General features: G+C 40.4%; 1 protein-coding gene across 1 annotated transcript in view; it reads left to right on the top strand.

Annotated features, from left to right (window-relative positions):
* The window catches only part of SYNE1 (spectrin repeat containing nuclear envelope protein 1), a 471,821-nt gene that overhangs the window by 305,986 nt on the left and 152,134 nt on the right, over nucleotides 1-13,701 (top strand). Inside the window, exons 101-108 of the mRNA XM_055002895.1 lie at nucleotides 907-1,026; nucleotides 1,525-1,725; nucleotides 2,722-2,895; nucleotides 4,261-4,392; nucleotides 5,495-5,691; nucleotides 6,722-6,854; nucleotides 7,246-7,428; nucleotides 8,791-8,940. Of these exons, the coding sequence (XP_054858870.1) occupies nucleotides 907-1,026; nucleotides 1,525-1,725; nucleotides 2,722-2,895; nucleotides 4,261-4,392; nucleotides 5,495-5,691; nucleotides 6,722-6,854; nucleotides 7,246-7,428; nucleotides 8,791-8,940 (1,290 nt within the window). The remainder of the gene's footprint in view (nucleotides 1-906; nucleotides 1,027-1,524; nucleotides 1,726-2,721; nucleotides 2,896-4,260; nucleotides 4,393-5,494; nucleotides 5,692-6,721; nucleotides 6,855-7,245; nucleotides 7,429-8,790; nucleotides 8,941-13,701) is intronic.

Here is a 13,701-nt window from a genome sequence, read left to right as displayed (position 1 = left end):
AACAAGAGAAAAAATGAAGCTGTAAACAATTTGTTTTGTTTCAGAATTTAGAAGTTCAGGAATTCAGTGTAATAACTAGTCAGAAAGGGAATGGACCATGGAGGGCTTTTCCTCATGATCGATTTATTCTTTGTTTTCTTAACAGTTGACCCACAAGCAATGGAATTGGTTTGGTTATGCTTCTTTGCCAGGAGCAAGGAGGAGGAAGCTTGGCTTGCCGTGAACTGCTTTGTTGTCTTTCCCCCGTTCCTCTGCCATTTATTGCAGCTGATTAATAGCAAGTGGAGTGCATATGTAGATAGACTTTTCTAGTAGCATAGCAATGCCTATAATCTTCAGATAGCATCTGGGGATTCAGTTTGGAGGTGGGAAAGGGGACCAGCAGTAGGTTAAGTGGGATTTAGGAACCATGGACTGTTACAAGGTATAATAAATTAACCATAGTTTTGATGGTTGTTGTGGGTTTTCCGGGCTGTATTGCCGTGGTCTTGGCATTGTAGTTCCTGACGTTTCGCCAGCAGCTGTGACTGGCATCTTCAGAGGTGTAGCACCAAAAGACCGAGATCTCCAGTGAAAGATCTGAGACTGAGAGATCTCAGTCTTTTGGTGCTACACCTCTGAAGATGCCAGCCACAGCTGCTGGCGAAACGTCAGGAACTACAATGCCAAGACCACGGCAATACAGCCCGGAAAACCCACAACAACCATCGTTCTCCGGCCGTGAAAGCCTTCGACAATACAACCATAGTTTTATTGCAATGTCTGAATGCAGCCCTGATCTAAATATCGAAGATGCTACTGAGACAACAGCCTATACATATATATTGTGTGACAACATCAAGGACCAGATAGTATAGGGTTTTTTAATGACAGTACACCTAATTATTGTAATCAATTCTTATATAGGCTATTCAGCAAGCAGAAGATGGACTAAAAGAGCTAGATGCAGCAATCAGTGAATTAAGGAAACGTGGAGATAAGCTACAGATAGATCAACTTTCCATGCAAGAGTTATCAAAACTACAGGTAAGAAATCCATTTAAAAGAACTTCTAAATGTTGCTTCAGCAAAACTTTTAGTTCTTTGTTTATATATTAATGTAACTCTTTTAATAGGACACAAGATCTATAAAAAAATAATTCTAGAACATTTCATTTTCAAACTACAATTTTTTCTTATTTAGCTTGTTAGTCAGTTCTCCAGAAAAAGGCGCAGGAAAGCTTGTGTGTGTTCAAAATAAAGCAATACAATTTAAATAGATCAAAGCATCAATAATAAAAATAATCACAAGAAGAATAAATATCTCAGTGGTATAAACAGCAAAGATTATAAAAACACATAGCAGCATCAGAAAGAATAAAAGAAACCAACATAAAATTCAAATAGGCTCAATGCCACAAAACAACTACAAATGATCTGGGCCAATAAAAACTAATAAAATCAGTAAGATACGATGTCCCATACAATGTAGGTTGTCTGTCACTGGAAGAAAGATTATTGTTGTTCCTTCTTTTTCCATGCCAGGATATGTATGATGAGTTGATAAAGATCATAGGATCCCGACGTAGTGGACTGAATCAGAATCTAGCCCTTAAGGGTCAGTATAAACAAGCGTTGCAGGACCTAGCTGACCTCATTGAGACTGGCAAAGAAAAGATGGCAGTTGACCAAAAAATGATTGTTTCCTCTAGAGAGGAAGTCCAAACACTTCTCGACAAGCATAAGGTAAAACCCACCTACATATATCTTATTAAAATAGTAGTATTTAAACTATTGCAGAGATCATGTCATCTTCATAGTTTCTGTGCTGTCCTACATGCTGGCTCTATGCTGTCCACAACTCACAGGCTGGTTGTGGAGATGAAGACTTGAAAGATTTTCTAGAGCTTTCTCCATGATGCAAACCAATATCTTCTTGCCCTAATCACTGTGTGATTGAGGAGGGGTAAGTGATCCTCCCTCAGTCCTTCTTTCACGGCCATGGAGGTAGGATGCATCAGAGATTTCTAGAGAAATTTACCTCAGAGCAGCTTCTCTGAGTTTTGTGTTTTATATTGCTTCCATGGTCCTCTACAAAAAATGTATTGAAACTGCACATTCTCAGAGATGCACCAGTTTCCCCAACAGCTGGTGCAAAGGAAAAGCCTGTTTAGTTGGGGTGGTGGTAGCACTACCAGGAGAGCCACAGGATCAAGAGAGAAGGAGAGGCCTCACCCTGATCCTAAGAGATGTTGGTGGGCACCATGGTGCCCGTGAGACCATGTTGGAGACCCTTGTGCTGAATGGTCATAGGATTTTTTCCCTAGAATGTGTACATTCTATTTCAGTCATTTATCTTATATTACATTATGAATGTAATCTCTTGCAGAGAGCATTACTCTGGAACTGGTAGCAATTAGTACATTTAAAATAAAGAATGCAAATATAAATGGCTACTCTCTAAAGTCCAGGTGGCTGTCTAGTACAATTAAGGAAAATGCATGTCAGGAATAGGTTATGCATTAATATCTGTCATAATGAAATCATTAATTACATAATATAAATGAAGATTAACAGTACCATCCTAAGCAGATCTACATGCACTTAGAAGGGTATGGAGAGTCAAATTCTGGACAGATGCGTGGCTTACATCTTGTCAGTATATGATCACATTTAAGGGTTTTTTAAGTAACTGAAGTTCCATTTGTAAAAATAATTTTTTAAATTGGTTTCTGAAATCAGGAATATTTCCAGGGACTGGAGTCACACATGATCGTGACAGAAACACTTTTTAGGAAGATAAGCAGTTTTGCTCTTGTAAAGGAAACTCAGTCCCATGTAGAACTGATGGCACAAGCCTCTGCGGTGTTAAAACAGGCTCATAAGAGGGGAGTGGAGATGGAATATATTTTAGAGGTAAGAACTTCTATGTTATTTTTCTTTTCTACTTTCCTGAAAAGGTCAACTGAATTTAACTTTATCTCTTGCTGACTGCAAAACTATACTATACAGCAGTGAAAATGTCTTAGAATCATAGAATTGTAAGGTTGGCAGGGATCTCCAGGGTCACCTACTCCAACCCCCTGCACAGTGCAGAAAATGCACAACTACCCCCCACACACATCCCAGTGACCCCTGCTCCATGCCCAGAACTAACTAAACGTAGCATGCAAATTGCATTTTTAATAGTATAAAAAGATTGCTTTGTGCAGACAGGAAGAGAGTACTTTACTGTTTCCTTACCCATGATTTTTCTTCAACCATTCCTTCTATCAATTGACTTTTCTCTCTCTCAAGCTCCACGAGGAGAAGCAACTGAAGGTGCAGTTGCAGTGGGAAAGTGGCAGGTGGAGGAAGGCTTGTGAATTCCCTTCTTCCTTTTTCTGAAAACATTTTTCTGTCATAAGTGGTCACTGGAATTTTATTGCATGCATTTGTATTTAGGGCTGTCAGTTCTGGGTTGGAAAATTCCTGGAGATTTGGGGGTGAAACCTGGGGGTGTGGTTTGGAAAGGGGAATGGCCTTAGTGGGATGCAATGCCATAGAGTCCACCCTCCAAAGCAGCGATTTTCTCCAAGAGAACTGCCCTATCATCTGAATATCAGCTGTAATTCTGGGAGATCTCCAGGTCCTACCTGGAGGTTGGCAACTTTGTATTTAATGTTTAAGTAGGCCTGATGGACCCATCTAATGATACCTTTGTGACATGAAATCCATAACAGCAGAACGACAAGGAAGTAAAGGAGTCAGAAAGTAACAGAGAACTAATGTGGTGTAGCAGTTAAAGTGTTGGACAAGGATCTGGGAGACCCATGTTCAAGTCTCCACTCTGCTATACATGCTTCCAGCCTAACCTACCTCACAGTGTACTTCTGAGGATAAAACGAAAAAGAGGAGGATGTTATAAGCCTCTTTCAATCCTCATTGGGGAGGAAGGCAGGGAATAAATTAAGCAAATAAATACCTCTATTGTTACTTTTTCCACACAGTATTTAGTCAAACATTTGCCTCTGTGCCACAGATGAATGTTTTATTTACTGGGTCATATTTTCAGAACTGCGTAGACTTCCCTGCAATGTCTATAAAGTTCAGTTTATCTCAAACAAAATGTTACCTTTATTTTAAGTAATATGAATGAAATAGAATGCCATGCCTTTGCTTGTATGATGCACTTGAGATGTCTTATCTCAGTCAGTTCAACTGTATGTAATTTTCATTTGAGAATGTATTTGGAAATCACTAAGAAACCAAGTCAGCTTTAAATGTGTGAATGTTTTACAGACCTGGATACATCTTGATAAGGACTTCCAAGAACTCACAAGACAGCTGGAGACTGTAGAAACTAGCATTCCTACTGTTGGATTGGTAGAGGAGTCTGAAGAAGGACTTGCTGATCGGATTGCACTTTATCAGGCAATTATGGTTGTTTTCAGGTCTTAATTACACACTTAAATTGCTGTTGTGTAGTCCCTTATCTGAGATAATGTATTGCCTAAGTTACTGGCTACTAGTGTACAATATAACAATAATTACACTTTATAATACAATTGAGACATTTTCTTAGATCCCCCAAGACTGTTTGCATGGGCAAAAGACTAAGCACTCATATGCAACTTTCTCACCTCCCTCCTCCCACAGCAGCCTGAAACACCTTTCAAATTCCTGCATTTCAGGCTGCTGAGGGAGAGGGAGAGGGGAGAGAAAAAAAGTTATGCACTGTGAGTGCATTTCCTTCAACCCATGGAAATACTCCAGGGCACCTGAGATTTTATCTTGTAGAATAGTCCTGTAAATTAGGTCAGTATTATCATCTTCAGATTACAGATGTGAGACTACATAGTTTGCAGAAGGGTATGACAGAAATAACATGTGAACCAGGGACCGCAGTGACCACAGCTCAGTCTCTTAGCTCCTATGCTATGCCAGCTCCACAGGTACATAGCGAAGATCTTGCTTTTCCCTCTCAGTAGCAATGTACGAAAAGTATCCGATTTATGGTTCACCTAGTCTCACATCCTGTTTTCAGAAGCAGTGTCTACCCAGTTTTTTCTTGGAAGGGACTATGATTTGATGCAAAAGCACATGCAGAAAGGTTCTCAGTTTTTCTTCTCCAATTAAAAGATAGCAAGTGTTAGGAAAGGCCCAACTCCCTGGTGGGGGAATTCCCTGACTCCACATTTTCCCCCTGGCCTTGCTCATCAGGCTACCAGGGAGGAAAGGCTAGGAGCCACTGGAGCATGTGGCTAAATGGTGCACACTCTCTGGAGGCCCTGATGATGTCACTTACAGTTGAAAGCTGGAAGCAACCAGGTCTCAACGGGGACAAATTGGTCGCAATCAAAGCTGATTTTCAACTGGAAGTGATGTTATCAGGGCCTCTGGAGCACGTGCATGTAAAATAGGGAGCCCCCTAGCTGTCCAGCAGCACCTCCCCATCCCCCACTTTGATGGTAAGGGGGGCTGGCAACCCTGGGGTGAAATCAAAGCTGCCTCTTACTGCCCTTTTTCATTACAGCATTTGAAATCTAGCCTTACAGAGTACCAGCCCAAACTTTACCAGGTATTGGATGATGGGAAAAGACTATTGGTTTCTGTCACCTGTTCAGAATTGGAAACTCAGCTAAACCAACTAGGGGAGCACTGGTTAAGTAAAACCAGCAAAGTCACCAAGGAACTACATAGATTGGAAACTATCCTTAAACACTGGACAAGGTAGTACCAAAGAATTTGAATAAAGGCATGCTTCACTTCTATACTAATTTATTTTCATCTATCTTTTTGCCTTTAAAATAAGGGTTTTTCCCATTCAAAAATCTTTAAAGGAATTCTCTAGATTCATTTTGATTTCTAACACATTTGCAAGACATGTATTTTTGCTTGCTCTGTTATCTGTTAACAGAATTTTGAATTAAATATTCAAATGCATATTTCTAGTACTAGCTTTTAGCCTTTGTGATTATTTACTTTTGTGTAGTATCACTGCAACTGTAGCAAAATAGCATGCTTTGTAACGTTTTGTCAGCATAACAGCTGGTTCTCCCCATTATAAGTTTGTGTATGTTACACTAATTGTAGTATCAGTTTATTAAGCTAAAGCCCATAATTCTCTTACTCTGAAGAAGCATTGTTTTGGGGTGGGCTAGTTTCAAGTAAGAGATTTTAGTAATTTGCATCCCAGTTGGAGATGTTCCATATCAAATAACAGAAAAGAGCAGACACCAAGATGCCTTTAATCAGATGTGTTTGTGCGCCAAGACATTCATATGTTGAAGCAGATCTGTATAAATCATTACAGAACTTTAGATAAAAGATACCATGGAGTCCACCTGCTCTGAAATTTGTACAAATTTTGGTGATAAAAAGATTTTATGTGAACCTCTGTAATGAAGTATCTCAACTTAACACACTGCTGAGTATTTAAGATAAGACATGATCTATTATTATCTTTTATCCTGCATACAGATACCAAAGTGAATCGGCTGAGCTAATTCATTGGCTGCAATCAGCCTTTAATCAGATGTGTTTGTGCGCCAAGACATTCATATGTTGAAGCAGATCTGTATAAATCATTACAGAACTTTAGATAAAAGATACCATGGAGTCCACCTGCTCTGAAATTTGTACAAATTTTGGTGATAAAAAGATTTTATGTGAACCTCTGTAATGAAGTATCTCAACTTAACACACTGCTGAGTATTTAAGTTAAGACATGATCTATTATTATCTTTTATCCTGCATACAGATACCAAAGTGAATCGGCTGAGCTAATTCATTGGCTGCAATCAGCAATGGATCGGCTAGATTTCTGGACCCAGCAATCAGTTACAGTCCCTCAAGAACTGGAAATGGTCCGAGATCATTTGAATGCTTTTTTGGTAAGTCTGAATGTTAATGTGAACCATCTTCATGTGTCAGCTTGCTAAGTGTGCACTTACTGTCATAACGGTATTTTGATTATATTTTGGGCAATGGAAATATTTTGCATACCCAGCTTTACAATATATTGTAATTAATTTGTTTTTCTAGAAATCATTGTGATCAAAAAAGAAACACAGGGTATGCGTATTTATTATCATGTCTCTTTTAGGCTTTAAAATGGTTTTTTTCCCACTGAAATTATCATATTTGTTTTACTAAAATACTGTGCTTTTAATTTTCATAGTATAATAATTTTAGGCATTTTCAGTCACAGTACACAATGGCAACATTTTTTCTTGCCAAACATATTTTTTATAATTTAGTTATAGCAAATGATAATTTGTTCAGGAATTTTCAAAAGAGGTTGATGCCAAGTCATCCCAGAAGTCTGCTGTTTTGAGCACGGGAAACCAACTCCTCCGTCTGAAGAAAGTGGATACTGCAGCTCTGCGTGCAGGACTGTCTCAGATTGACAACCAATGGACTGAGCTTCTGACACAGATTCCTATAGTGCAAGAAAAACTGCATCAGGTAAGGCAGATCCTGGGTGTATCATCTAAGTTATTAATCCGTGTCACAGAGTGTAACTCTAAAGAAGTTTGTGCAGATTTAAACTGAAATAAATGAGAGACTTCTAGATTTGGGGGCAGGGCTTCTGCAAACTAATTTACAGAGATTTTGTTTAAAAACATTCCCCCCCCCCCCGACAAAAATGGTTATTCATACAGATTGTTTCTTTCTCAGGACACCGTTCACAAATCCTGCTACACTGATGTTGCCTCCCTCTTTATTTCTGTGCCGTGCTCTTGGTTATTAGCATGTAAGGGCCGTGCATCTCTTTTTACTGTTGTCGCCACTGGTCCATGCATAGTCTTGGAAAGATGGGACCTCATCGAGTTTGAGGCTTCTGAGTTGGAAATTTTTTGTTTTCTTGGCCTAGTCCCAGTAGCCACAACAGCCTCAGTGGCTAATTCCCAGCACCTATAGGGTCAGTAAGCAGGGTTTTATAGTGCTCAACTGCCTGCACTAGCACCTAGGAACTGTGTTTTCCATTAATGTGCTGTCACTTGGAATGAGATCTGGCTAAGAAACAACAAATGCCAGAAGAGTGTAAGGTTATAGTGTATAACAAAAGTTCAGATATAACCAGATTCCTGTATTTCCAGCCCATAGGAAAGGAAGCGTAGGGAAGAACTATGCTATTCACTACATTTAGGTAGATCCCATTTACTGATGCCACCAGAGCAATGTTGGGCTGGGCAAAGTGGAAGCAGCTATCATGCTCCTCTGGTAACAAATGTATTGGTCCAAAAGAAGTGAACAATATGATGATGACAGCCTGGTCCTAGCCAGTTTGCTTGGAAGTAAGTTATGACGTTTCCGAATAGATATGCTTAAGATTCCAATCTGAGGAACAAAACCAATTGCACAGTTGTTTGTATGAATAGGAGCATCTCATCCAAAATCTATGCGCTTACAAAGCTTCATCTGGAACACTGCATCTGTTTTCATTGCCAGATTTCATAAAGGAATTTGCCCAATTTCAAAAAAAATTCTAACCTTTAAATAATCCACTCTTGTTGCTTTACTTGTCTTATATGAGGGCGGCAGGCTATGCAATTTGAAGCAAGATTAGAGAAGGTGAAAAACTCTAGGTGCCTGATAATCAGAGATGCCATCTTGCCACTTCTCAGCCTTTTTAATAATTTAGAGTACAAATCTGTCAACTAAGGACACCGGTTCTCTTTAATGTGATCAATATTCTCAGCCAGAAACTTACACATTATTGTTTTGTATGTGTTAAAGACTGGGCAAAATAAAATCAAGTTTTTCTGCATGGATGAAAGTTCATGTGAATTTTATTTGAATTTCATTAATCTAAATTCTTTGCAGCTCCAGATGGACAAACTTCCTTCTCGCCATGCAATCACAGAAGTCATGAGTTGGATTTCACTGATGGAAAACATCATTAGTGAAGATGAGGAAAATATTAAAAATGTAGTAGGGCATAAAGTTATTCATGATTATCTTCAGAAATATAAGGTACTTGATAATGATCAGAAAATATATGAAATATCAGTTTATAATGCAGAACTACATTTTCTGGTTACATTATATAAATGACTAAATTACATAGACTTGTTACTTTTACAAATAATATCATAGTTTTATTTTGCATTTGCTGTCAAGGTACCACTGAAGACATAGCTCACTATATCTTATAATGCAATATAATGTCCCTAGAATTAGATTTTTGAAAGAGATTATATATGGAGCTTGATCACTTTTTTGATCAATACTTTAAAGTTTTCCTTTGGAAAATTAATCGAGTTCCCCACTGCAATGTCTCTGTGGCCCTCTGATTAGAAGTGGGTGATGGAGCAAGGAAATGCCAAGCCCAGAAGCTGACTTTCCATCTCTTCGTAAAGGGAAGCTTCTGGTTTCATTTCCTTTCAATATTCTGATTATGTTTCACAATGGAGACAAAGTCTGGAATCTAAAATCTCTATTTTTGGTGCTGTTCACTGCATTTCTGTTATCAGTTGGCCCTTGTACTGCAAAGCTATGTCTGGATAGTGCATTGGAGGCCTTAGATCATCAGCCAGCCCTTGCTAGGGTTCGTAGAGTGTGCTTGTCTTTATTTTTTTGGTATTGTGCTTGCTTTTACATCTTATTTTTTATAGATTGACTGTCCCTAAATATTGGATGCCTTTCCTTTTGACTAGGTAAACTGCTTTTCCTTCTCTGTTTTGATGGGTAGATTCCAAGGAGTAGTTTAAACTGTGTCCTTGTGAATCATGTGCAGTTGAAATGTTGGCTCATATTTTCTTTGACTGCATGTTGGTGGTCACTTTGAGAGATGTTTGGATTCACCCTGTGTTTGCTTCTAATGCTTGTTCCGCTTCCTTGGCTTTCTTGCTAGTTGATTTTGGTATAATGCTGGCTGTGGCAAATTTTGTGGCTGCAGTACCTTCAATGAAATGATGGAATTAAGAAGGTGGTATTAGTGTGATGTTGTCCAAGGCCATTGGGTTATCAGATCATTTGAAATAAAAAGTAAAGAGATTTTAGATGGCTGGCCTGGAGATAGCGCAGGGGATAAGATCTGTTGCTGTGTTGCTCAGGCCAAACTCTATGTAGTGCCAAAAGATAAATGAACAGACATTCTGCAATTGTTAAAGTGTAAATAGTAGCCATGGAGGAGGGACTTAGGTCAGGGCCACAACACAAGGTTGTGAGTTTAACCTTTTTCTCTGTGCTGTTTCCCTGACCTCAACCTTGGCCTAATCCACACGTCTCAAGTTTTCCGCTTTTTTCCTGCCCATTATTCACTTCTCAGAGGGCTGTTCACATACTCTTACCTCAATCCCGCCATTCTCTCTAGTCTTTCACGTTGCGCCTCAGACGAATTTGTCATGCGTTCAAACGCTTCTCTTGCGCGGGTCTCACCGTGGATGTGGACAAATAGAAGCGTTTCACAAGGAGACCGCCCCCTTCAAACCACCCCACTTCCGTGTTTGCAGCCTTTCCGGAACACCATCCCTCTTTGCCATGCAATTATCAAGCTTTCCCACTCTCTCCGCAGCATGCCTGCCTGCCCACCCTTTCCCTTTTTTTTTAAAGGGGACTTTCCCAGCATTGTTGCACAATCCCGGCACATCCTGGTGCTCCAAAATCCCCACAGAGACATCAAGGGGCAGCGTCATTTCCATTTCCGTGTCATTTTTAGGATGCCGGACAGTCGGAAATATCGGTGGCTGTTAAAATTAATTTTTTTTTAACTGTTGAAATTACCGTTGTAGCGGAAATCCGTCATTCTAACATTACATTCAAGCGTCAAATAATTAGTCTACCCGTTTGGAGAGTTTGGATCACCCTCACCTTAAATATCAGTTCAAATTAGCCCACCAGAATAATGGTCCAATGGATTTCAAAGAAGAAGGCATGGAATAACATTAACCAATCACAGGCATCATAGGGGTGTGGCCTCCCCGTAGCAATTTAGCAAAAAAACGCTATAGCAGAAATCTGATGAAAAAATTTTAAAAAATGAACGTGATGTCATCAGCGACGTCAGATCTAAACCCACCCCGTATTGCGCGATTCTACCAGGGATGTGGACGAAGTATAGCGCGAGGCAGTGGAAGGTAGGGAAGTGTGGGTTTGGCCCTTCTGTCCCACAAGCTGCTTTTTTGCCCTGAGATGGAAGAAGACAGATAAGTATGTTAACTGTATATTTCTCCCACAAGGCACCTAGCAGCTCTGGAACAGTGATTTAAATTTGTAAATGGTATGTAAGGGAAGGCATAACTCCCTGCAGCCCCAGGGAAGTCAGGTTCTCTTCCTCCAGTTGGTATTTGCACCTAAAAAGCCCACAGAAGAGCCGTTCATGCATCTTCCAGTTGCATATCTGTTTTGGATCTCAGATAAATGTTATTTGCTTTAGCAGTTTAAAAACTTTTAGCAAATATATATATAGCAAATATGTAGAACAGATTTCAGGTCATGAAATTAGTTTAGGTGGATAGCTGTGTTGGTCTGCAGTAGAAGAGCAGGATTTTAGTCCATTGGCACCTTAGAGACCAACAAGATTTTCAGAGTGTAAGCTTCTGAGAGTCAGAGAGCTGCCTTCTTCAAACACTTGAATTGATCTACTTTTTTTTTTAGTGTCGCATGAAAAACATTAAGATGATTTGTCCTGTTGAGTTTATGCTCAGTTGGGATATTTGAATGTTTGTGTGAAACTTTTTTTTTTGTTTTCCTAACAAATAACAACTTTATGAACTTTAAGTGCTCCCAATAGATGTAAGACAAATTTTGTATGGATATTATTACTTTCAATGCACCAGTCAGTACAATTGTAAGCAGAATTATACCCTTCTAAGCCTTCTGACTCTGGTCACTGTTAATTATTGGTATACAAAGTATTTTTCAGGTGAAATTGAAATATGCAAAAGTTTGTACTGTCTGTAGGTCCTGGTACTAAGAGATTACTGTTAAAACAGATTTGTATACAACTTCATATTTTCAGTCTTTTCAACCACTCCCAGAATTTAGTACCTTAATATTTATAGATTGGATCTGGTGGGTGCTTTCTCCTTTTCAAGGAGCCTTCCTCTGATGCAAAAGATTGAACTTCTTTGTACTAAGGGCCCAATTTGTGGAATGGATCTTTGGTGTCCATCTCATTATCTCTAGTGGATTATAAAATAGTAAAGACTCCAGTAACACCTTTAAGACTAACCAACTTTATTGTCTTTGTCAGATGAGTGAGATGCAAGAGAGCTGTGGTTCTCAAAAGCTTATGCTACAATAAAGTTGGTTAGTCTTAAAGGTGCTACTGACTCTACTATTTTTCAACTACCGACTAGAGGTGGGCACGGTCCGCATAACCGACCTAATTTCGTCACGAACTTAACCAGTTCGTGCTTCATGAACACACGGGCCATGGGCTTGTGTTTTTCTCACGAAAGCGCCGAACATTGGGGCTTTCTGTCCGTGTGTCCGTTGGCCCGTCATGCCAGGATTCCCGCTCAAACAATTTCCTAGGCAACGGTGGAACCACCTTCCCCGTTTGGAACACACCAATCTTAGCCCAGGAAACCTTGATTGGCAGCTCTGTCAGCCAAACAGAGATCACCCTTTCTGTATAAAAGACAATGCGCGCAAAGCGTCGGCTCCATTCTCCTGGCGCGGGGACGCGAGTTAGTTCTAAGCTTAGCAACTGCTTGCTGTGGGGAATTTTTGTGTGTGTGTGTGAGAGAGAGAGAGAGCACGGCTTGTGCCTTGGGGATTTGGGGCTTCAGCTGCAAGAGAGCTTTCTCTTTTCTCCATTTCTCCTCCTTTCTATTCTAGAGCACTTTTTAAAAAACCCTTTTACCGCACTGATTTCTTTCTGCGTTGTGAGTCCTTGGGTTCTTCTTGGGCTTAATCCCCCCTTCCCCCCCCAAATCTCTTCCTTTTTTCTGGATTGCCGGTGGGTTCTATTGTGCTGTGACGCCGCCCCACTCATAGACCCACAGTGGGTGCAAGGCAGCTTTGGGCGTTGTCTGCTTGAGTTCTTGCCTTCATTTCCCCACATTCTTTTTTGGCTGCGCTTGTGCCTTAGCTGGGCTTTGGGGCTTCTGGTGCAAGAGAGCTTTCTCTTTTTTCCATTCCTGTTTAATTTTTTTCTCCTCGTTTCTATTCTAGAGCACTTTTTAAAAAATCCTTTTAATGCACTATTGGGTTACTCTGATTTCTTTCTGTGTTTTGAGTCCTTGGGTTCTTCTCGGGCTTAATCCCCCCTCCCCCCCAAATCTCTTCCTTTTTTATGGGTTGCCGGTGGGTTCTATTGTGCTGTGACGCCACCCCACTCATAGACCCACAGTGGGTGCAAGGCACCTTTGGGCGTTGTCTGCTTGAGTTCTTGCCTTCTTTCCCCCACGTTCTTTCTTGGCTGCAAGGGGAGGGAGAGTGCTATTAGGCTCTGTGAAACACCCACCCTAGGACCACTGGCAGCACGTTTTGGGGGGCTCTCTCTGCTTCACTCCTTTCAAAGCCTTTTTAGTGGGTGACTTGGGGGGACATTTCCAGCCTGGCTTTTGAGGTGCAGGGGGAAGACTGCTACTGGCCTCTGTGAAACACCCACCCTAGGACCACTGGCAGCAGGTTTGGGGGGGCTCTGTCTGCTTCACTTCTTTCTAAGCCTTTTTCACTCCCTAAATAGTGGATTTGTATTTGTATATTGACGAAACAGTGTAAGGCACATGATGACTGAGCTTTACAAACATATATTATCCTCCTCCCGACGACAAGCCCTGT

Source organism: Eublepharis macularius, chromosome 1, assembly GCF_028583425.1.
Source record: "Eublepharis macularius isolate TG4126 chromosome 1, MPM_Emac_v1.0, whole genome shotgun sequence".
In the NCBI taxonomy this organism is placed as follows: domain Eukaryota; kingdom Metazoa; phylum Chordata; class Lepidosauria; order Squamata; family Eublepharidae; genus Eublepharis; species Eublepharis macularius.
Note: the sequence above shows the minus strand (reverse complement) of the source record. Positions and strands in the feature narration are given on the sequence as shown.